Source organism: Giraffa tippelskirchi, chromosome 1, assembly GCF_054371585.1.
Source record: "Giraffa tippelskirchi isolate mGirTip1 chromosome 1, T2T-mGirTip1v1.2.pri, whole genome shotgun sequence".
In the NCBI taxonomy this organism is placed as follows: domain Eukaryota; kingdom Metazoa; phylum Chordata; class Mammalia; order Artiodactyla; family Giraffidae; genus Giraffa; species Giraffa tippelskirchi.
Genome location: NC_137275.1, coordinates 195,721,275 through 195,745,635, shown reverse-complemented (window position 1 = coordinate 195,745,635; position 24,361 = coordinate 195,721,275). Strand labels below are relative to the sequence as shown.

Sequence of the window (24,361 nt, the reverse complement as noted above, 5' to 3'; positions counted from 1 at the left end):
TGTACTCTATTAAGTGTTCAGTAGTGTTATATCTAAAAAAAAGTACGTGCCTTAACTTAAAAATCCTGCTAAAAAATGCTGACCATCATCTAAGCATTCAGGGAGCCTTAGTAACCTCAAAGGTCATGATCTCAGATCATCACAACAAATATAATAATAATGAAAACTTTGAAATATTATGAGAATTACCAAAATGTGATACAGAGATATGGAGTGAGCAAATTCTGTTGGAAAAATGGTGCTGATGCAGTTGTTCCATGCAGGGTTGCCACAAACCTTCAATTTCTAAAAAATACAATACCTGTGAAGCTCAATAAAATGAGATGTGCCTATACCTGCCGCAGTCAAGCCTGGCAGAGTCCCTGTGAGGGATGTGATGGTGTTTCCATGGAGACACACAGTAGACACACAGATGCTCAGAGAAGTGACTAGCCTCTAGAATAGCCTGTGGGAGCATCTATACCACTCACCTAGAAGATCAAGCCCTGGGGACACACCATGTGTGAATGGACACACTGTGAACACACCTGACCCCAGCTGGGGGCTGTGGTGTCGTCTTGCTGAGGGAACGTGGCAGTCTGGTCTGAGGATGGCTTCACATGGTCCTTACGCTGCGGTGTCCTTGCAGACGCGGATCGTGGAGCTGGAAGGCAGGGTCCGCAGGGCGGCTGCAGAGCGAGGGGCCGTGGAGATGAAGAAGAATGAGTTCCAGGGGGAGCTGGAAAAGCAGCGGGAGCAGCTGGATAAAATCCAGTCCAGCCACAACTTTCAGATGGAGAGCGTCAACAAGTTGTACCAGGACGAAAAGGCAAGACCTGCTTGACTTTCCTCTTAATTCTGTTCTAAATGCCATTTATACCCTGTTGAATTCTCCTCAATGGGAGGATAGGCAACTGTGTGTTTATGTGTGTTGTTGTTTAGTCACTTAGTCGTGTCCGACTCTTGGCGACCCTGTGGACTGTAGTCCACCAGGCTGCTCTGTCCATGAGATTTCCCAGGCAAGAATACTGGAGTGAGTTGCCAATTCCTTCTCCAGGGGATCTTCCTTGACCCAGGGATGGAACCCGGGTCTCCTGCATTGGCAGGTGGGTTCTTTACCACTGAGTCACCAGGGAAGCCCTCGGAAGGAGTGAATTCTATTGCCTGGGGCGGGGAGGGGTCACCAACAAGAAGTGAAATTAAGTAGAGTGTTCAAGGATGAGCTGGAATTGGAAACACAGAACAGATGGGAAGGGCAAAGAAACTGCGTGTGCAAAACTGCACGTGAAAGAACATGGCTGTTTAGATGTGGAATGAGCCTTTTGCTCAAGCTTTGGGTGTTTCCCCATCTTGCTAGTAGTCCCTGGTGAGCTTGTTGGAAAACCTTTTGAAGTGGTGATAAAAGGGAGAAATGCCAAAGAACTGTCTAAGCATCAGGTTCTTCCTCCTGTTAACCTTGTTTTCTCACTTTCTACAAATTTGCGTTAAGTACCTCCTTTGTTGGAGAAGGCAATGGCACCCCACTCCAGTACTCTTGCCTGGAAAATCCCATGGACGGAAGAGCCTGGCGGGCTGCAGTCCATGGGGTCACTGAGTTGGACACGACAGAGCGACTCCACTTTCACTTTTCACTTTCATGCCCTGGAGAAGGAAATGGCAACCCACTCCAGTACTCTTGCCTGGAGAATCCCAGGGACAGGGGAGCCTGGTGGGCTGCCGTCTGTGGGGTCACACAGAGTTGGACACGACTGACGCGACTTAGCAGCAGCAGCAACCTCCTTTGTGCCAGGTGTGAGCTGGATGCTTGTATCTCACAAAGGAACAGCATTGGCCCATGAATATCCCACAGGGAGAGGAGATGCAGACCTCCTACTAACTACGCACAAGGAAAGTAGGGGATCCGACGTGCTGGGTTTTATGTTTAAAAAATACTAGACCCTGCACAGATTTTAGAAGGGACTTCCTGCTAATGAGAGCAGCTTTATGTGTCTTGCTTTTTCTGGCTGGCTTGGGACTGTGTGACTGCACTTTCCTGTTTGTTAAACTGTGTAATGGTATGAGTTACTAGTATCTTCTTTTCTAAAGTGCATCAGACTCATGACCATTTATTTCCTTGAAGACTTGGCTACTGGTTTCTACTAAAATTAAGTCCACTTTCAAGATAATGCATCTCAAGATATGACTGCCTTCCAGTAAATCAAGCATTTCACAGAGAGAGGCACATGGATTAGCATGAGCCAAATCTATATAAAGTCCTACTAGTTACCAGATAATGAATCATTTCTAGACAGGGCCTCAGACTTTTCCTATGTGACTGGTTTGAAGGGTGAGAAATAATTTTTTTTTAAAGTCTGAAGAGTACTTTCTCATAATCACAAATGTCTGTTTCTTCTCTGAATGGTTCCAGTTTTAATGCTGTTGTAGGAAGGTGCTGCCTCATTTTTCTCATATGTGGGTAACACTGTGCATGCTCCCGAAATCCTCTTCAGCTGCGTAGGATGGGACCTTGCTATTTCTCACATGCTTAACCTCTTGAAGTACATTTTGGGAGGAAATAGAGTTTATTCTTAAGGGATGAAGTTGGCAGAAACTCCATGTGGGATTTTCAGGGCATGTGGAGTGGTCTCTGACACCTGGGCCTCTGCTGGGTTAGGAAGGAGGCGTGCTGATGGGCCCTGGGGAGTGTTGTACTGGGAAAGGGGACCCGGCAGAGACCAAAGTTTTGCCCCATCAGGTCTGGACTGCACCGGGCAAGGTGGGAAGGACCGTGATGGTTTAGTGGTTCATCAGTGCCTGACTGAAGCAGCCAGAGCAAGTTTTCCCTTGTACAGGGAGGGAGGAAAAAGAATGTTTTGTGTGTCTTTCTGCCTGCCTCTCCACCCCGTGTGTATCTGTTATTACCTGAAAATCTGACATTTTTTTTTCCTTAGGAAGAACTATCTTTTACTCTGAGCCTCTGGCCTTTCTGTATTTTGTTTTTAATTTTTTTTTTCTTTTTGAACATTCTTTGGCATTGCCCTTCTTTGGGATTGGAACGAAAACTGACCTTTTCCAGACCTGTGGCCACTACTGAGTCTTCCAAATTTGTTGACATATTGAGTGTAGCACTTTCACACAGCATCATCTTTTAGGATTTTAAAAACTCAGCTGGAATTCTGTCACCTCCATTAGCTTTATTGATAGCAATGCTTCCTAAGGTCCACACTCTAGTATGTCTAGCGGTAGGTGAGTGACCACACCATCGTGGTTATCTGGGTCATTAAGACTTTTTGTATAGTTCTTCTGTGTATTCTTGCCACTTCTCCTTACTCTCTTCTGCTTTTGTTAGGCCTTACTGTTTCTGTCTTTTATTGTGCACATCCTTGTATGAAATGTTTCCTTGATATCTCAAGTTTTTTTGAAGAAATCTCTGGTCTTTCCATTCTGTTGTTTTCCTCTATCTATTCGTTGTTCATTTAAGAAGGCCTTCTTATCTCTCCTTGTTATTCTCTGGAACTCTGTGTTCAGTTGGGTATATCTTTGCCTTTCTCCCTTGCTTTTCACTTGTTTTCTTTTTTCAGCTATTTGTAAAGCCGCCTCAGACAACCACTTTGCCTTCTTGCTTTTCTTTTCCTTTGGGATGGTTTTGGTCACCACCTCCTGTACAGTGTTAACAAACTTCCGTCCATTGTTCCTCAAGCATTCTATCTACCAGATCTAATACCTTGGATCAATTTGTCACTTACATTGTATAATTATAAAGAATTTACTTTAGGTCATACCTGAATGGTCTAGTGGTTTTCCCTTCTTTGTTCAATTTAAGTCTGAATTTTGCAATAAGGAGCTCATGATCTGAGCCACAGTCAGCTCCAGGTCTTGTTTTTGTTTACTTTATAGAGCTTCTCCGTCTTTGGCTGCAAAGAATGTAATTAGTCTGATTTTGGTGATCTCCATGTGTAGTGTCATGTCTTTTGTTGTTGAAAGAGTATGTTTGCTGTGACCAGTGTGTTCTCTTGGCAAAATTCTGTTAGTCTTTGCCCTGCTTCATTTTGTATTCCATGCCAAACTTGCTTGTTACTCCAGGTATCTCGTCTACTTTTGCATTCCAGTCTCCTGTGATGAAAGGGACATCTATTTTTGGTGTTAGTTCCAAGAGGTCTTGTAGGTCTTCATGGAACCAGTCAACTTCAGCTTCTTTTGCATTAATGGTTGGGGCATAGACTTGGATTACTGTGATGTTGAATGGTTTGCCTTGGAAATGAACTGAGATCATTCTGTCATTTTTGAGATTGCACCCAAGTACTGCATTTCGGACTCTTTTATTGATTATGAGGGCTACACCATTTCTTCTAAGGGATTCTTACCCGCACTAATGCATATAATGGTCAATTGAATTAAATTCTCCCATTTCCATCCATTTTAGTTCACTGATCCCTAAGATGTCAATGTTCACTCTTGCTGTCTCTTGCTTGACCATGTCCAATTTACCTTGTTTCATGGACCTAACGCTCCAGGTTCCTATGCAGTATTGTTCTTTACAGCTTCAGTCTTGACTTTCACCACCAGACACGTCCACAGCTGAACATCGTTTGCACTTTGGCCCAGCCACTTCATTCTTTCTGGAGCTATTAGTAGTCGCTCTCCACTCTGCCCCAGTAGCATACTGGACACCTTCTGACCTGGGGGGCTTATCTTCCAGTGTCATATCTTTTTGCCCTCTCATACTATTCATGGAGTTCTTGAAGCAGAAATACTGGAGTGGTTTGCCATTCCCTCCTCCAGTGGACCACATTTTGTCAGAGCTCTCCACTGTAACCTGTCCATCTTGGTGGCCCTGCATGGCATGGCTTATGCCTTCATTGAGTTATGCAAGCCTCTTCAGTGTGACATGGCTGTGATCCATGAAGGGGCTATTGGTATATAGATCTAGTTTATCCATTATCACCACTGTGCCCTATTTCTTTGTATAAATGTACTGCAGTTTACCCACCCTCTGCACTGGGCCCATCGGTAGTTTCTAGTGTTGGCTGTTGCAGAGAACTAGCTGCTTCTGCAGGGCTCCCTTGACACGTGTGAGTTTCTCTAAACTTGCAGTACATTTCTGACTACACTTTGGGGACCCATTAATAAACTGGGAGTAATAATTTACTGGTTATGACCCACATTAAAAATTTTAAAATATTAGAGTATTATTATATTATTTCATATTATTTGGTGAAACCATTGTGTCAGTGTATATATTAAAAATAATACATATGTGAATGTTTGCACTGTGTAAAATTTGTCATTGTGGGTCATGGTCGAAAGAGTTTTAGAGGTAAACTTAAAAGTTGAATTGCTGGATGGTGTTATTACATTTTTATTATCTGTTTCCACCTTGCTCACCAGTGTGGTCCTGTTACTTTTTCTTTTTGCGCTTTCCTGGCTTGTTGCATTTTCATGAGCCATAGCCTATTGGAAGCAGGGAGAAGCCTGGGTCAGTGAAGTGTACCCATTCCCAGGGCTGTGGCTGGTCAGTCAGGTTCTCTGTCTTGATGATTTGAACCAAATCCCACAGACTCTGATTGGTTGATGGTAGATACTTCCAATGAGACTTCAGCTGATCCTTAGAGATTGGATTGTCATTTTCATTTTCTTTCTTTTCTGCATTCCTGTTGCATGAATAGGTGTGGTTAAGACAGTTTGATTGCATAAATGCAATTACACAAATTCATGTGTATTTATATAACTGGGTAGAAGCTCATTTTCTGAGTTGTATATTATTAGTAGGGATATCCAGCTTTGTTTTAAAACAAATGATTGTATATGTCAGCCTTCAGTAACTTTCAAAGAAGTTGTCTTTTTCTTAATTATCAAAATATTTTTATTATAGACAATTAGGTTTCCCTGGTGGCTCAGCAGTGAAGAACCTGCCTGCAGTGCAGGAGACCAGGGTTCAATCCCTGGGTTGGGAATTATGAAAATATAAAAATTATGAAAATATTTTAAAAGACAATTATGAAAATATAAAAATAAAAATCACCTGTAATTCCATCATTTGGAGATTAACCACTGAGAACCTTTTAAAAAAAACTGCACTTTCAGTATAGTTCAGTGGCTCAGTCGTGTCCGACTCTTTGCGACCCGATGGACTGCAGCATGCCAGGCCTCCCTGTCCATCACCACCTCCCGGAGCCTACTCAGATTCATGTCCATTGAGTCGGTGTTGCCATCCAACCACCTCATCCTCTGTCGTCCCTTCTATTTCCGCCCTCAATCTTTCCCAGCATCAGGATCTCTTCAGATGAGTCAGTTCTTTGCATCAGGTGGCCAAAGTATTGGAGTTTCAGCTTCAACATTAGTCCTTCCAATGAATACCCAGGACTGATCTCCTTTAGGATGGACTGGTTGGATCTCCTTGCACTCCAAGGGACTCTCAAGAGTCTTCTCCAACACCACAGTTCAAAAGCATCAATTCTTCGGCACTCAGCTATCTTTATAGTCCAACTCTCACATCCATACATGACTACTGAAAAAACCATAGCTTTGACTAGATAGACCTTTGTTGGCAAAATAATGTCTCTGCTTTTTAATATGCTGTCTAGGTTGGTCATAACTTTCCTTCCAAGGAGTAAGTGTCTTTTAATTTCATGGCTGCAGTCATCATCTGCAGTGATTTTGGAGCCCCCCAAAATAAAGTCTGTCACTGTTTCCACCGTTTCCCCATCCATTTGTAGCATTTATAAATTATGATTGTATTCAAACATTTATTAATGTAGTGTGCCATGAAAATTGTAGGTAAGGTGGCTTCTTTATTAAACAGTAAACGTGTTTGAACACTCATAGTTTTTGCACACCATTTAAAGGGACCCAGGAACTCTTGGCTTATTCTGCATTGTTATCTTAGGGATGTTGAGGTGACCTTCCCTTAGGAAGGAAGGCAAGGGTGTACTTCCAGATAAGAGGATTCTTCATAAACATTTGCTGAAGGGACCTTTGTAGAATGCCTTGACATCTGATTGGCGTAAGGGACTATGTTTTGAAGATATGTGTTTGAGTCAGGTGAACAGGATTATACGTATCTGTGTTGTCTTGTTATTTATTGTTGGGTAACAAATTGCCCCCAAACACAGTGGTTTAAAACCACGACAGACATTTATTTTGTTCACAGCCTACACTTTGGGAGAGCCTAGAGGGAACAGCTTGTTCTACTCCACAGTCTACATCTGGGGTGCTTTGAAGGCTTGGGGTGGAGTCACCTGAACGTTCCCTCACTCATGAGTCGTGGTCAGGGAGCTGAGACTTCAGAGGGGCCTCGTGAGGCCACGGCACCTACACGTGACTATCCACGTGGCTGGGGGCTTCCTTGAAGCATGGAGGCTGGGCTCTCAGGGTGAGGATCCCAACAATGAAGGGGAGGAAGCTGTAATCTTTTGCAGGAGTTTCCCAGAGCTGCCAAGACAAATATCATGAACTGGATGCCTTAAAATGAAAATTTATTCTTTTCATTGTTCTGGAGGCTCCAGGTCCAAAATCAGGGTGTCAGCAGAGCCATGCTCCCTCGAAGGCTCTAGGGAGCCTTGGCGCTTGTAGCTTCTTGTGTTTGCTGGCAGATTTTGGCATCTCTTGACCTGCAGACATGCTACTCAAGTCTCTGCCTCCATCTTCCCTCTGTGTCTCTGTCTCTTCACCTCTTCTCTTTAGTCATTCTGATTTGGGGCCCACCTCCCCGCTCCCCCTGACATTATTGCAACTAACTTACATCTGTTCAGACCCTGATTCTAAATGAGGTTGTTAACAGGTTCATTGCCACGTTCTGGGTGGACATAAATTTGGGGTTACACTAATCAACCGCCTACACCTTTCACTGGCCAGGTCTCAGAAGTGCGCAGGGTCGCTTCCTGTACATTCCTTAGGAGCAAGTCACTAAGGCCAGACCAGGTGGAAGGGGTAGAAGTTAGAATCCATTCTGGGGGGCAATGTCAGGAATTTGAGGGGTTATTTTTAAACCACCACATTTGTCTGGGCATAGATAATCCTCACACAAGCACCCAGTGAAATACTGTTTTCTTTGTATAGATGTGTATATGTGTACGTATAAAACAGATTCTTGAGGGGCCTCACTGGAAACAGAGCCTCAGGTTTTAGTTAGTTTTGGCAAAAGTTAACAGAGATTCTGTTATAAAGATCTGTGTTGACTCGTTTAAGAATGGCACAGAGTGGCTCAATTCATTCTTTTATTTTGTTGTCAGAAAGCCAGTTAATGTTTGTGAGTCTGAAGACTTACCAAGAACTTGGGTGATCTCCTGACGAGTTGTTGCCTCATAGCCACGTGGCGGTCCTAAAGGCAGTTGAGGTACTAAATTTATTAATGTCTGAGTTGGTTGGAGGAAGAGTCTGGAAGGCCCTGAGTTACCGAGTAGCACTTTGTTCAGGGAAGGGTGAGCTTCCTGCCACTGTGTCCATTTTCACTTGCCAAAAGTGAGAGTCAGAAGTGGTTTCCTTTTCCATAGTTTTGTCTGTGACGTTCTTTCTAGGTTGGTTTCTTGCAGTCATGTATCTGCTATGACATGCTGAGATTTTTCACTTATTTGTTAAAAGTGTGTAAACTGACACTGGACGATCCCCTGGAGAAGGAAATGACTACCCACTCCAGTCTTCTTGCCTGGAGAATTCTGTGGACAGAGGAGCCTGGCAGGCTACAGTCCATAGAGTCACAGAGTAGACATGACTGAGCGACTAACACCACTATAGTGCAAAGAAAATTGTTTGAGTAACGTTTCTTTCCTTTGTGGTGGAAATACAGTTCCTGTGTCATTCCTGACCTAACAAAGAAGTGAAGTGGAATGATGGATGAGAGGACTTGGCAACACGTGAACTGTTCTGTGTCCAGGAAGAGAAAAGCTTCACTAGAAGAGGCAGTAGAAGTGGAGGGAGGCGGGGTCCCGTTCCACGTGCCTCGGCCCCATGTTGTCACAGGCCCCCTGTGTGACCTGTGTCCCCATCGAGGTGGCCTCTGAGCTGCAGGTTTATCCTCTATTACAGGGTGATGTGGGGCCTGAGGAGGCTCTGGAAAGCATTATTTGAGGCGTGTGGCATGAAAATATCCTGCGTTTCTAGGACTTTCTTGTCGTAAGTGATGCATAGTAGAGGTTTTCGTTGGGTGGTGAGAGCCCCAGGCCATGTGGCTCCTGTTCCTGTGTGGTGTTTGGACCTGAGGCGAGGGCTGCTCCCTTCAATCATAGCAGCGGTGGTTTCTTTGAGTTGCCTCCTGTGGAAGATTCTGTCTCTTGAAAAGGAGGCAACAAATGTCAAGAAGTCTAGCCATTTGTCCTGCTGTGAAAGAAAAAGTGAAAGTGTTCATTGCTCAGTCTTGTCCAACTCTTTGGACCCCTATGGACTGTAGCCTGCCAGGCTCCTCTGTCCATGGGATTTCCCAGGCAAGATACTGGAGTGGGTTGCCATGTACTTAATAGAAGAACAACCATCTTAACGATTTTTCAGTGTGCAGTTCGTTGGCGTCAAGTACATTCACATCATCATGGGACTGTCACACCATCCCACTCCAGAGCTTTCTCATCTTCCCACCTGAAGTTCTGTCCATGTGCAGCACTGACTCTGTATCTTCCCTCCCCGGTGTGGCATCTGTGGTTCTGCCTTCTGTATCTGTGGACTCGACGGCTCACAGCGCCCACGCAGCGGGATCACACGTGTTGGTGCCTTGGTGTCTGGCTTGTTTCACTCAGCACACTCACATTCTTATACCACTTCTCCCACACGCGCACATGTACACTCACTTCTCTCTTACTCGTGTGCCCTTAAACCCTTTCTGGAGCTTGAATAACCCAAGTTCTTACACTGTGTGGTGTCCGGGGTCTCTTAAACTCCCAAGAGTAGGTCTTGACCTTAACGCTTGTGCCCGTCTGTCCCTCAGCTCCTCCCTGTGGTCTGGGCTCAGCCACCTCCTGCTGCCCACCTGCCCCTGCACACCTCTCCCTGTCTCCCTCATGTCTTTTTTGGGGGGCCTTGCTTGGCCTTCTCTCCACCGATTGGGGAGCCGGGGCAGCGATTTGCAGACCCCTTGTTGCACAAGCAGATCGGGTGTGCTGAGTCTGGGGCCCATCAGTGGCCCCTGGGCGGGAAGACAGCCTGCTTTTCAGTGGCCCTGCCTCCTCTGGATGTGCGTGAGCTGTGGATGAGTATCCATCTCCCTTAGTTAGTCAGCAGTTTCTCTGGGCAGCTTCTCTTCATGCCTCACTCACGGGGAAGTGCATCCTCCTGCTGGTGCTTGCTTCCTGCCCGCTGTCATTTAGCCTCTCTGGGCTGTGGTTTTCGGCAGAGGCCTGTGGTGGAGAGGTGGGGTCTGGGTAGACTGAGCCACTCCCTTTTCGTATGGGCCTGGCTGTGGAGGATTTCTTGTGCAGAGAAAAATGGCTTCACTGGAGAAATCTCCAGCCTCTACCCTGGGCCATTTGGAAATGTAGGGGACAGGGCTCTTTTTGGTTGATGACGCGAATTGCAGGGGTGAGGGTGCTGCTGGTTTGGGGAGGGGTGAGGGGAGCAGGGCTGCTGAACGTGCTGCCATGTGGAGACCCTGCAAAATAAAGAATTGCCCACCTTCATGTGTGCATGGTGTCCCCGTTAAATGTCGCAGGTCCGTCTGGTAGGTTCCAGTTGTGGAAGCCGGGGCCAGGAGAAGTTACGTGAGGTGTCCAAAGATAAAGCAAATTTGTAGTAGACCTGAAACCAGAATCCATAGAACCTTCCATCTCCTTCCACGTCTTTTTATTTTCTTCAAAAAAATTACCACCCTCCCCCATCTTCTTTCAGTTGCTCTCAATCCCTCTACTTATTTCTTTCTCATTCCTCTTTATGCGCCTCAGAAACCCTTACTATAGCTGATAAATTGTTGACAGAGCTGTATATACTATGATAAGACAACTCAGTTGGGGGAGTGAAATTTGATTCATTCCTGGGTGTCCACGGGGGTTTGGTTCCCGCACGCCCCATGGATGCCAACCTCCTCAGTGCTCAGGCTGTGCGTATCAAGTGGCTGCATGCAGCCAGCCCTCACATCCTGGGTTCAACCAACTGTGGGTGTGGCACCCTCGGATACAGAGGGCCACAGGTAAGAAGTAACAAACAGGAAGTATCTGTACCTCAAAAAGGTCTTGAACCTCCCTAGATTCCACTCAGAAAATGAAAGTTCTGGGATTCCCTGATGGTCCAGTAGTTAGGACTAGGAACTTTCACTGTGATGGCCTGAGTTCGATCCCTGTTCAGAGAACTGAGATCCTGCAAGCTGTGAGGTGTGGCAAAAAAAATAGTTAATTTCATCTCACCGTCATCTGACTCATCTTTCTTTTCCACTAAAACCAGCCTTGTACTTAAAAAGTTTAAAAAAGGATTTGTTCTTAACTTTGCTTTTCAGTTTTAGTTATTGGCAGTGCCACAAGAAGGGTTGATGCTGAAGCTGAAACTCCAATACTTTGGCCACCTGATGAGAAGAGATGCCTCAGTGGAAAAGACCCTGATGCTGGGAAAGATTGCAGGCGGGAGGAGGGGGTGACAGAGGATGAGATGGTTAGATAGCATCACTGACTCAATGGACATGAGTTTGAGCAAATATAGGAGATAGTGAAGAACAGGGAAGCCTGGCCTGAAACAGTCCACCGGGTCCCAAAGAGTTGGACACGACTTAGTGACTAATCTTAGTGTGTACCGTGTGTAGACTAATCATAGAAAGTTTAAACATGACAACGTAGAGAGGGTGATCTAATGGACCCTCAGTGTCCAACATCAAGATTCAGTGACTATACCTCATGCTGTTTGAATCGTTCTTGTTTCAATGTGTATCTTTAAAATGTGGGATCATCTCTTTCTCGTAACTACCCTAACCAAAACTCCCAATAATTTCTTAGTATCAGGTATTCAGCCAGTGTTCACATTTCTGCACGTGATACTTTAAATCACAACAATGGCTTATGTCAGCTGTAGGGTTTGGGACTGGACGTGTCACCTCACTGCTTGTGCCGTGGTTTCTCTGAGAACACGCGTGTTCAGGGGGCCAGCATTTGGCCCACAGGCACCATAAGCTTGAAGTGTCTGGGCGGCAGCTTGTCTGTTGTGGTGGTGAATGGTGCTGGTGTGAGTGTGTAATCCTGTCAAGATGCCGTAAATAAATAATGACTAACTGGCACTTAACCTCATGCTGGTGCACTCTCTCCTCCCCTCTTATTGCTCAGGGACTGTGCTGTCTCCACGGACAGTCCCAGTTGAGCTGCACTTTAAGTCTAAAAATGTGATAGAGTAAAAAAAAAAAAAAAAGTAAAATATCTCATTAATACTGTTATGTTGACTACATCTTGAAATGACAGTTTGGATATATTTAGATTAAATGTTAATATTTAATTTCATCTATTTCTTTTAAATGGGATAGATTCACATAACATAAAAGCACACACATTTTAATCATTTTAAAGTGTACAGGTCAGTGGTTTTTAGTATACGCACAGTGTTGTGCAAGCATACTAATGTTGTGCAGACTCTCTAATTCCAGAACGTTTTCATCACTCCAAGAAGGAATGTGGGTCTACGGACTGTTATTCCTCATCCCTTCCCCACTCCTTCTTCCAGCCCCCCAGTAACCGCTGATTTACCTTCTTCCTCTATGGGTGTGCCTGTTCTGGGCATATAACATTTTATAGCGTGTCAGTACTTAATTTCTTTCTGTCTTTTTAAAAATATCTATTTGTGTATTTATTTGGCTGCACCTGGTCTTAGTTGTGGCATGCAGGATCTTTACTTGTGGCATGTGGGATCTAGTTCCCTGACCAGGGAGTGAACCCAGGCCCCTGCATTGGGAGTGGAAGTCTTAGCCACTGGACCACCGGGGAAGTTCCTTTGTTTCTTTTTATGAGTGAATAATATTCCATTATATGGATAGACCACTTTCATTTATTAATTCATCACTTGGCCGTTTGGGTTGTTGCCACTTTTTTGGCTGTTAAGAACAATTCTGCTGTAAACATTTGTGGACAATTTTTGTGTAGACATGTGTTTTCAGTTCTCTTGGGTATATACCTGGGCTTCTCTGGTAGCTCAGATAGTGGTAAAGAATCTGCCTGCAATGCAGGAGACCCAGGTTTAATCCCCGAGTCAGGAAGATCCCTTGCAGAAGGGAATGGCAACCCACTCCAATATTCTTGCCTGGAGAATACCATGGACAGACTCCATGGGTCATATACCTAGGAGTAGAATTTCTGGGTTGTATAATAACTGTTTGTCTTTTTTTCCCCCTAATTCTATTTATTTATTTTTGTCTGTGCTGGGTCTTCATTGTTGTGCAGGCTTTTCTCTAGTTGGAGCTGTGTGCTGTGCTCAGTCGTGTATGACTCTCTGTGACCCCATGGACTGTAGCCCACCAGGCTCCTCTGTCCATGGGATTCTCCAGGCAAGAATACTGGAGTGGGTAGCCATTTCCTTCTCCAGGGGATCTTCCCAACCCAGAGATCATACTCGCATCTCTTGCCAAGTCTCCTGCATTGCAGGTGGGTTCTTTACTGCTGAGCCACCCGGGGAGCCCCTGTTTAGCTTTTTGAGGAGCTGCCAAATTGTTTTCTGCAGCGACTTCACCATTTTACATTCTCATCAACTGGCTGGGAGGTTTCCAGTTTCTCCCCATCCTTGTCAATGCTTGTTATTTTCCTTTTGTTTGTTTCTTTAACTTGTCACCATCCTAGTGTGTGTGTTTCAGGTTTTCAGAACATGGTAAGCTGTTGTAGATTTATTGCTTTGAAAATTTACTATGAAATGTTGAGGTTATTTTCTTAGGAATCTAATGGAGAAATAGTTTGATCAATTATACTTGTTTCTGGAAAAGAATGGCTATGGTACATTCATTTATGGGCGATCATTCCAAGGCCTTCTGAGCTAGTGTCTAATTGAATTTTGGTGGCACTTACTGCCTCCTTGTCTGCTGCTGAGAATTCCCAGGAGACAGGTCACACAGACCAGGAAGTCCAGCTCCCCTAAAGTCACTCTTTACCAAAATGCAAAAATCATCTGTTCTGTTTAGGGTACAATATGTAATTAATTTAAACATAATTTTGTTTAATGCTGGTGATTTTTTTCCTTTATTTTGAACCCCTCAAAAAACTAAAAGAATTTTCATAGTTTTCCTGAAAGTGATTCAACAAGATTTTCAGTAAATATAAAACTGCATACATAAAGCTCTCAGTGGCGTTTTATGATCCTTTTCTCATTTACTTAAATGGAGACTGTTTTTCCGTGCAGCAGGAAGTAGGTTGGGGGAGATAACTAAAATATATTTTCTTTCGAAGAATAAAGTCACATGGGAGACAGAAATATCTTCAGATATATCAAATTGCAGCAATTCCTAAACCCTCAGGCAGTTGCAAACTCTAATAAGGACTTTTTTTGGGGGGGTGGGTGGAACTAAGGGTAATGAGTGGAGAAGGGGCAAGTCAGATTGCCATAATTGCTGTAGAAATGATTTGCCCAGGAGAGGCTGGCTTTCAAGATTATCAGCATATAATCATTTAAGTGCCCCTTTTCCTTTTTTGTCCTCTTTCATCACTGATATTCAGAGGGAAGGTGGTTTTGTTACCTATGCAAGGTAGTGATTTAAGGGTGCAGTTCAGCTGTGTTAAATATATTCACATTGTTGTGCAGGAAATATCTGGAACTTTTTCATCTTGCAACACTGAGACTCTATGCCCATTAAACACTAGTCTGTCCAACCTACCCCACCCCTCGCCCTTGGCAGCCACCTTTCTGCTTTATGTTTTCATGATTTTGTCTGCTTTAGACACTGTGCATATAAATAGAATCATACAGTGCTTGCCCATTTTTGATTAGCTTAGCATGATGTCCTCAAGGTTCACCTACATTGTGACATGTGACATTCTTTTTATTTTTTATTATTTTTTATTTTTTATTTTTTTTAATATGTTGCCAGCTTGGCCTTTTTTTTTTTTTTTTATTTTATAAATTTATTTATTTTAGTTGGGGCTAATTACTTTACAATATTGTAATAGTTTTTGCCATACATTGACATGAATCAGCCATGGGTTTACATGTGTTCCCCTTCCTGGACCCCCCACCCACCTCCCTCCCCATCCCATCCCTCTGGGTCATCCCATTGCCCCGGCCCTGAGCCCTTGTCACATGCATCGAACATGGAATGGTGTTCTGTTTCACATATGATAATATACATGTTTCAATGCTATTCTCCCAGAACGTCCCACCCTCACCTTCTCCCTCAGAGTCCATAAAATTGTTCCATGCATCTGTGTCTCTTATTCGTGACATTCTTTTTAAAGGCTGTGTAGTGTACTATTCCATTGTATGCATGTGGCACATTTTCGTTTTTTTCTTTAAAATTTTTTTTAAATTTACGGTGTCGTATTAGTTTTAGGTATATAGTAATGTGAATCAGTTATACATACACATATATCCACTCTTTTTTAAAAGATTTTTTTCCACATAAGCCATTACAGAGTATTGAGTGGAGTTCCCTAGGCTGTAGAGCAGGTTCTTATTATCTATTTTATATATAGTAGTGTGTTTATGTCAGTCCCAGTCTCCCAGTGTATCCCTCCCAATGCTTTTGGCCACCTGATGTGAAGAGCTGACTCACTGGAAAAGACCTTGATGCTGGGAAAGATTGAAGGTGAATGGAAAAGGGGTAGCAGAGAAGGAATTGGTTAGATAGCATCACTGACACAATGGACATGAATCTGAGCAAACTCTGGGAGATAGTGAAGGACTAGGAGAAGGGGAACCTGGTGTGCTGCAGGCCACTGGGTCACAAGGAGTCAGACATGACTTGGCAACGGAAAAACAGCACCTTTTTTTTTTAGATTCTACGTATAAGCCATATCATATGATATTTGTCTTTCTTTGTCTGATTTACTTCACTCAATATCAATTTCTAGGTCCATCCAGGTTGCTGCAAATGGCATTACTTTGTTCTCGTTTATTGCTGAGTGATATGAGATTGTGTATATGTATCACATTGTTTTTATCCAGTCCTCTGTTGATAGACATTTAGGTTGCTTCCATCTCCTGGTAAGGCAGATAGTGCTCCAATGTGTAATGGAGTGCATGTATCTTTTTGAATTACAGTTTTCTCCAGATACATGCCCATGAGTGGGATTGCTAGGTTGTATGGTATTTCTATTTCTAGTTTTTAAAGAAATTTCCATACTGTTCTCCATAGTGTCTGTACTTAGTCACGGGCTTAGCATGTCCTCAAGGTTCGCACATGTAGCATGTGGCATTCTTTCTTTTTAAAGGCTGTGTACTATTCCATTGTTTGCATATGTTGCATTTCCATTATCCGTTCATCCATTGAGGGACACCTATGTTGCTTCAGTTCTTGACTGTTATGAGTGGTGCTTCTGTGAACATGGATGCAGATAATCTCTTCAAGATCCTGCTTTGTGTTCTTCTGAGTATATATCCCAAAGTGGGACTGCTGGGTCTTGGGGCCATCCTTTGCCATTTTAATAGAACATGTGCAAGCCTTTTCTGAAAGTAGCAGGGGCTATGTGCTGTGTGAATATGACTCCCCGCTGGCCCACATGGAAGGTCATAGGCCATGGTTGTGATGTTCCCTCCCTGAGAGATTAATTGTACAGATGGTATCACTGTGACTTGTTTCCTGTTATGCCAGACCTCCTGAAATAAACGCCAGAATCGTTTGGCCAGATTTTGTTTCTAGATGTGCATCCCTGTATTCATAAACACCTTCCTCTAGAAAGCCCAGTCCAGGACAAAGAAAGACTGAGGGCTGGACAGAGAGACCCAACAGGAAATGGAAGCACAGAAGGGCGCTGGAGGGCGTCGTTGTCCTCCTTTACCCAGGAACGGGGCAGAAGCCGGTCTCCAGGTAACGGCCAGCAGGTCGACAAACTTTGTTGATTATGACACAGTAAGAAACGTTCATGTTGTGGCCCAGTACTTACCTCTGTGTACGAAACATCGCTTACCTGTGTGATGCACACTGGTGTTTGATGTCACCTCTCCTTCAGGGTACAGCACCGGCTACAGTCGCTGGATCACTGGATCACTGTCCTACTGGGGTTTGGATCCCCATATGTCACTGGATCGCAGTCCTGCGGGGATCAGATTCCAGTTTGGCAGGCAGGCAGTGAGGAAGAGCTTCATCTCTGGGGCAGGCCTGCCAGGCTCGGGCCTGGGCTCTGCTTGTTTGCTGTTGAGAAGGCCGTGTAACATCTAGTCTTTAAAGCCACCTGTGCCTCAGATTCCTATCCCCCACAGTGGGATTGTGTTTTGCCTCCTCACACAGCTGTGCGAGGGTCACAGGGCCGAGCGTGTGGAGCGCCCTGGGGCCTCCTGGCACCTGGTGGTGACTCTGTGCCTATGTACAGGCTGCTGGTTACGCTGAGCCCCGTGGTCACGTTTCTTACTTTTTTTGTGTTTTTCATTGCTTTCCTGAGGCCTCTGTTGCTTTTTTGTCCTCTGTTGTGGGCATTCCCAACGTTATGTAGCTAGCTGGGGGTGACCCTATCTACCCCCTGAGCTTGCAGTCTGGGTGGAAGGAGGAATGTTGGAAGTTAGAAAGGATCAGGAGGCTTCACAGGTGGTGGTGGTTGTTCAGTTGCTCAGTCGTGTCCAATTCTTTGCAATCTCATGGACCGTAGCACGCCAGGCCTTCCTGTCCTTCACTATCTCCCAGAGTTGGCTCAATTCATGTCCGTTGAGTCTGTGATGCTATCTAACTATCTCATCCTCTGCTGCCTTCTTCTCCTTTTGCCTTCAGTCTTTCCCAGCATCAGAGTCTTTTCCAGTGAGTCGGCTCTTCCCATCAGGTGGCCAAAGTATTGGAGCTTCAGGCATCAGTCCTTCCAATGAGTTTTCAGGGTTGATTTCCTTTAGGATTGACTGGTTTCATCTCCTTGCAGTCCCTTGCAGGGATTGTCAAGAGTCTTCTCCGACACCACAGTTCAAAAGCATCAGTTCCTCGCCACTCAGCCTCCTTTATGGTCCAACTCTCATATCCGTACATGACTACTCGAAAAACCATGGCTTTGACTATAAGGCAGGTGGAGCAGTTGCCGAACACCTGCCCCCAGCCAGTTTAACTTCTGGTTCAGATGGACTGTACCTGGTTTCCCCCAGAGAAAGACTGCAGTTACTGTGGAGTTGCTGTTTCTGCGGGCATGTAGTGGAGACAGCCAGAGGAGCTGCCTGCCCTTGCCTGGGCTGCAGGCTGGTGCTGGGACACCGATGCTGCTCCTCCCCAGGCATCCAAGTTCATACTGGCGGGTGTAGCAGGGGCTTCTCCCCAGCCTTTCTCCCACAGTCGCATCTCGCCAGGGCTCTTCTAAGTTGTCAGGTTGTTAGTGTTTCATTTTACATATTTATCTTCTTTGCAGGCCGTTTTAGTGAATAACATCACCACAGGCGAGAGGCTCATCAGAACCTTGCAAGGTGAGTACCACTCCCCACTTTACACCAGATGTCAGGTTTGTTAGGAAAAACCCACCTTTCCTCTGTCCTATTCTGGGGTCTCTTATCGAAATATGATGATGGGTAGAAAGTGAAAGTGTTAGTTGCTTAATCATGTCCGACTCTTTGCAACGCCATGGACTGTACCCCGCCAGGCTCCTGTGTCCGTGGGATTCTACAGGCAAGAATACTGGAATGGGTAGCTATTCCCTTCTCCAGGGGATTTTGCTGACCTAGGGATCGAACCCAGGTCTCCTGCATTGCAGGCACATTCTTTACCGACTGAGCCACCAGGGAAGCCCTAATGATGGGTAGTGTTGGAGTAATTGAATAATCTTTATTCTTTTTGCCAACTGTATCTCTTTACCTTTTTACAGTGTTACTGAATACATTGCAAGCTGTTATGAGGAGATTTCAGATTCTCATTTTGTGATACATTAAGAAATATACATATGATACGTGTGTCGTCTGTTTTATATATATACATATTGTGTGTATATGATATTCGTGTGCTGTCTTTTCATTGGGTCATCCTGAATTCAGATTTTCTTCATGAAATTTATATAAAAGTGATGCAGCCCAATTTAATTCTGTATCTTTGCTGCTCTCTCTCAGTTTGGCAGCCAGAGTTTGTTTTTCTTTGGGCCCTTCTGCAGCAGTGGGGAAGGTAGAGATGGGGTGAGCCCCTCTGTGTGGTGTGACCAGAGGGGCCAGAGGGTTCACTCTAGCCTTACAGCCTGGTGAAGGGAGCACTGGGTCCTGTGATCCTTGACCTGACCCTGGTCTCGCTTGTCCCCTAGTTAGGAAACTCAGTGCCTTCAGCCTCAGTTTCCACCTCTAAGATGGGAAGGTCAGTCTAGAACTGGGCTCCAGAGTAGTAGTCCTGAGACCTGCTATGTGGGACACATGTGGGCAGTAAACATTTGTGATGTGGCTCATGGGACAGAACTGGAGTTTTAATTTTTGTTTACTTTTTTGCAATTTAAAATTAAAACTGATACTCGACTCAGTTATTGGGAAGGTTAAGTATCTTTGGGACAACTCGCTTATACCAATATTATTTTAACTGTGTATATTATGAAATCTAAATTCAGATCAAGAAGTCCCAGTTCCTCTTTAACATCTGAATTGAGATGTGCTATAACTGTGAAATACACACCAGGTTTCAAAGACTAAGTTTTAAAAAAAAGAGAATAAAATGTCTCATTCATTTTTTTTTACAGTAATTCTATATTGCCATGATCATATTTTGGATCTGTTGGGTTAAATGAAGTATATTATTTAAATTAATTTCACCTGGTTTTATTTACTTTTTAAAAATGTGGTTCTAGGGAATTTTAAATGATCTGTGCGGCTTATATTATAGTACTTTTCAGCAGTGCTGGTCTAGAATTCTAATTCCAAACCAGCTTCTAAGAATATTAATAGGGGAAACGCAGAGTTACACTAAGTTAAATGGGTTAGTTGACTGCCAGGGTTTCTCAGAGTTGATGACCTGCTGGTCTGTCCTCAAGTATGGCATACAGCCTGCAGCCTTTCTACTTAGTATTTTAAACAGCTTTAATCAGGTGTGATTTACGTATAATAAACTACACATATTTAATTATTTTGGCTGCACTGGGTCTTTGTTGTAGCATGCGAGGTTTCTCTAGTTGTGGCACATGGACTTAGTTGCCCCATGGCATGTGCTATCGTAGTTCCTCGACTAGAGATCGAACCTGCGTCCCCTGCATTGGAAGGTGGATTCTTAACCACTGGACCACCAGGGAAGTCCCCTGCACATATTTAAAGTGCAGTCCCACTAGTTTTGACATAAATGGCTCTTCAGGAAACCACCACAGCATCAACACAGTGAACATATCTATCACCCCAAGAAGCTTCTTTGTGCCCCTTGATAGTCCTCCCCAGGCCCTGTCTGATCTGCTTTCTGTCCCTTTAGATTAGTCTGTAATTTTTATGATTTTGTATGTGTGGAATCCGATGGCATATACCCTTTTTTGTGACCCTTCTTTCACTCAGCATGATTATCTTTAAATTCGTCCATGCTGTTGGGGCTGCAGTAAATAGTCCATTCCTTTTTATTGCTGAGTAGTATTCCATTGTCCTGGGTTTGGTTTGATACGAAATTTGTTTTTTTAGGTTAGGTTTATTGAAGTATAATTTATACACAATAAAGTTCACCCTTTGTAGTGTAGCTTTCAGTGTATTTTGACATAAAGTCAAGACATAGCTCATGTCCCACTCCAGGAATTCCTCCCCGCTGCCCTCACTTCAGCCTCAGGCACCCAGTGAAACATTCTCTACTCCCGTAGTTTTGTCTTTTCAAGCATGTCATATAAATAAATGCTTTTGAGATGGATCCATGTTGTATTGTGTATCAGCAGTTCAGGGTGTCTTTCACTTTTTAAAAATTTTAAACCACTCCCCCAACACACCCGTCTCCCCTCTCCCCACTGCCCCAAGAACCTTGTAGGTCTAGAACTGTGAGGACAGACCTTGGGGAAGCTCAGGTGTCTGTCCAGGGCTGTGTCCCAGGCCCTCAGCGCTGCCCTTAACCCATTCTGGTGTCACCTTTGTGGCACTTTTTCCTTCTGCCCCCAACTTGGTTGTTGGTCAGTGAGCTGCTGCTTTTTCTGCAGAGCTTTTACGAGCCAGGGCTGCAGCCATGGGGCTGATGGATTTCCTCAAAGAAAGCTGTTCTTTCCCAAACAGGAGGGTCGGGTGACTAAGGGCACACAGGGCCTCAGAGAATAACTGGGCTGTGAGCAAATAACAGGAGAAGGATGCTGGCAGGTAGCCTGGTGGCTGAGGATGGGGGTTGGAGGGATTATGTAGGAGAGGCTGCTTGTCTGACCAGGTGTCAAAATCGATTTTTCAGACTGAAGGATATGGAGCTGCTGAGAGCAGCAGTGTGAGCAGTTCAGGGTTTATGATGTCTAGGAGGGAAACAGGCGGTAGGACCTCTTGATGTGTTGTAAGGGTTGGAGGTCAAAAGGACACTTAGGAGAAATGTGTGGGAAGGAATCAGGGTGCTGGTTCCTCTAGGGTCACACACCTTCTGGGCTGCTTCCCGGATCAGGGTGCGGAGATTCCTGGGGTGGTGCGGAGATTCCTGGGGTGGGGCCGTGGCCTCATCGCTTCCTCTTTCCCCTCCTTGTTCTCTTGGTGCCTCGGCCCCTTGTGTTCCCCTGGTGGGTGTTGGTATGTCTGCCGTGCTCGGGATGGCCATGCGGGCGACCCCAGTCATTTCGTGTGCTCCTCTTGGTTTAGACCAGTTAAAGGCCCTGCAGAAGAATTACGGCAGGCTGCAACAGGATGTCCTCCAGTTTCAGAAGAACCAGACCAACCTGGAGAGGAAGTTCTCGTACGACCTGTAAGTTTGTCCGCATCAAGTGTGCGCTGCTCAGGGGCTGTTAGCCATCGTGCAGGAGGGCGGTTCTCCTTAGCAGGAAATTACTAACTCCATTTACCTTAAAATACGTAACTGAGAACTCGGTAAAGTGCAGGTGTACTAGTAAATCAGTGATCGAAAGCCTTTAAAAATGTGTTCCAAAAGTGCTCAGATGTGACCTAAGTCAAAGTCATAGACTTTAAGGAGTTTGGTATAATATTAATGTAATTTATCACTGGGCATTGATATTGTGGACATTTTGTTTTCTTGAGGCTTTTAAGTGTCCTTCCAAATTTTTGCAGTGAGAATGGAGCTTTTTTTTTTAACTTTATTGAGTTATGATTGACAAATAATCATTGCATGTATTTAAGATATAAAAGCATGATATTTTGATATACCTATACATTGTGAAATGATGCCCACAATCATCCATAATCCGCTGTCTTTACTTTTGTGTGTATGGTGAGAACACTTAAGATCTAGCAAATTGCAAGTATAAAATGCATTATTATTAACTGTAGTCACCATGCTGTACATTAGATCTCCAGCATATAGTTAGGACAGTCTGTTTTAAGCTAGTGAATTTAGTAGCATACAAAAACTCTATACTTAGAGTACTTTTGTGGTCAAAACAATAAACATTTAAAAAGTTTGGCTAAACCCCTTAGTAAGATAGTAAAAACCAATTTAGAGGGTAGAGAATAAAGTTGTAGTCTGTTTATTTTTCTCTCCCTTTTCCTTCATAGAAACAGTATACCCCAGACACAGGAAATTTGGGATTCGAGACAACCAGCTGCCCAGGACCCCAGCCCTCTTTTTTCTTTGATGTGTTGTTGTTGTTCAGTTCGCTAAGTTGTGTCTGATTCTTTGTGACCCCATGGACTGTAGCATTCTAGGCTCCTCTGTCCTCCGCTGTCTCCCAGAGTTTGCTCCAGTTCATGTCCATTGAGTTGGTGATACTATCCAACCATCTCATCCTCTGCCGTTCCCTTCTCCTTTTGCCTTTAATCTTTCCCAGCATCAGGGTCTTTTCTAATGAGTCAGCTCTTTGCATTAGGTGGCCAAAGTATTGGAGCTTCAGCTTCAGTAACAGAACTTCCAGTGAATATTCAGGGTTGATTTCCTTTAGGATTGACTAGTTTGATCTCCTTGCAGTCCAGGGAGCTTCTAGTCTTCTCCAGCACCACAATTTGAAAGCATCAGTTCTTCGGTGCTCAACCTTCTTCAGTGGTCTGACTCTTACCTCCGTGCATGACCACTGGAAAAACCATAGCTTTGACTATACAGACCTTTGTCGGCAAAGTGATGTTTATCTTTTTAATACATTGTCTAGGTTTGTCATAGCTTTCCTTCCGAGGAGCAAGCGTCTTTTTATTTCATGGATGCAGTCACCGTCCTCAGTGATTTTGGAACCCAAGAAAATAAAATCTGTCACTGCTTCTGTGTTTTCCCCTTCTGTTTGCCATGAAGTAATGGGACCTGATGCCATGATCTTGTGCAAGGCTCTTTGTACTTGATTTTGGAAGGGCTGAGAGCAGGTGAAAACTATTTCCCTTTTGTAGATTTACAGGTTTGGAAATGGCTGTGCACCTGCTCATTGCCAATCCTGAGCTTCTGGGAAGTTGTTTGATCACAATGAATTGCACACATTTTGTTCTTTCCTTACACAGACATCTTTTTGTTTGTTCCGTTTAGGCTACTGTGCACTTGTCCACCTCCTGTGGCTTGCATGTTCATGAGAATTTTATTTCCATGGATGTTTCACCAGGTCTTTCCTTGATCTCTGTATTGCTGTCCAAGGTCAGATGCTCTATCTTCCCTTTTTTTCCTTCAGTTCTGTTGCTCTTCTGTGTGTGGTACTCTGAGACCCAGTAAGTCCTTTGAACTAAAGGGTTGTTATAAGAGTTAGAGGTTGAGTACAGTTACACTTGGCTCTGAAATACCTGCAGCTCCAAAGAGGCAGCCAGGGGATAGAGAGAGCCCTGCTCAGTCAGGGAGCCCCAAGTCTGGTTTCTGGGTTCAGCCTTACCACTTTCTGTCTCTGTGACCCTGGTCAGTGTCAGTCTGATCACCTCCTAGCTTCCTTATTTGTATGTGTGTATGTGTATATGTATTTATTTAATTGCTATTTCTTTTTGGGGGGAAATATTTATTTTTTCAAGTCTGTTGAGATCTTTTTTTCTTTTTTATCAATTCTGAATAATTTCGAGCCATTCTGTCTTACAGTGCTTTCTGACCCCATTCTCCCTTGCTTCTCTGTCTGAAACTCCAAACAAATGTATAACAAAACTACTTCTGGAATCCTCACATTCTTATCTCTCTCTTTGGTATTTTCTGTATTTTTATATTGGGAATAATTTTAAATTAAAATTATACAATTTTTATAATTGTAGAATTGGATTATAATCCAATACTGTTTCCATTTATAGTTATTACAAAATAATGGCTAGATTCCCTGTGTTGTACAATATATACCTATCTATACCCAATAGTTTGTACCTCTCTCTCCCCACTTCTATATTTCCCTTCTGCCTT

General features: G+C 44.1%; 1 protein-coding gene across 4 annotated transcripts in view; it reads left to right on the top strand.

The window, feature by feature from the left end:
* Positions 1-24,361, top strand: part of GOLM1 (golgi membrane protein 1) — a 96,288-nt gene that overhangs the window by 51,661 nt on the left and 20,266 nt on the right. For all 4 annotated transcript variants that reach the window (XM_081522000.1, XM_081522017.1, XM_081522026.1 and 1 more), the window contains 3 exons: positions 629-808; positions 18,363-18,417; positions 21,706-21,808. In XM_081522000.1, the coding sequence (XP_081378126.1) occupies positions 629-808; positions 18,363-18,417; positions 21,706-21,808 (338 nt within the window). The remainder of the gene's footprint in view (positions 1-628; positions 809-18,362; positions 18,418-21,705; positions 21,809-24,361) is intronic.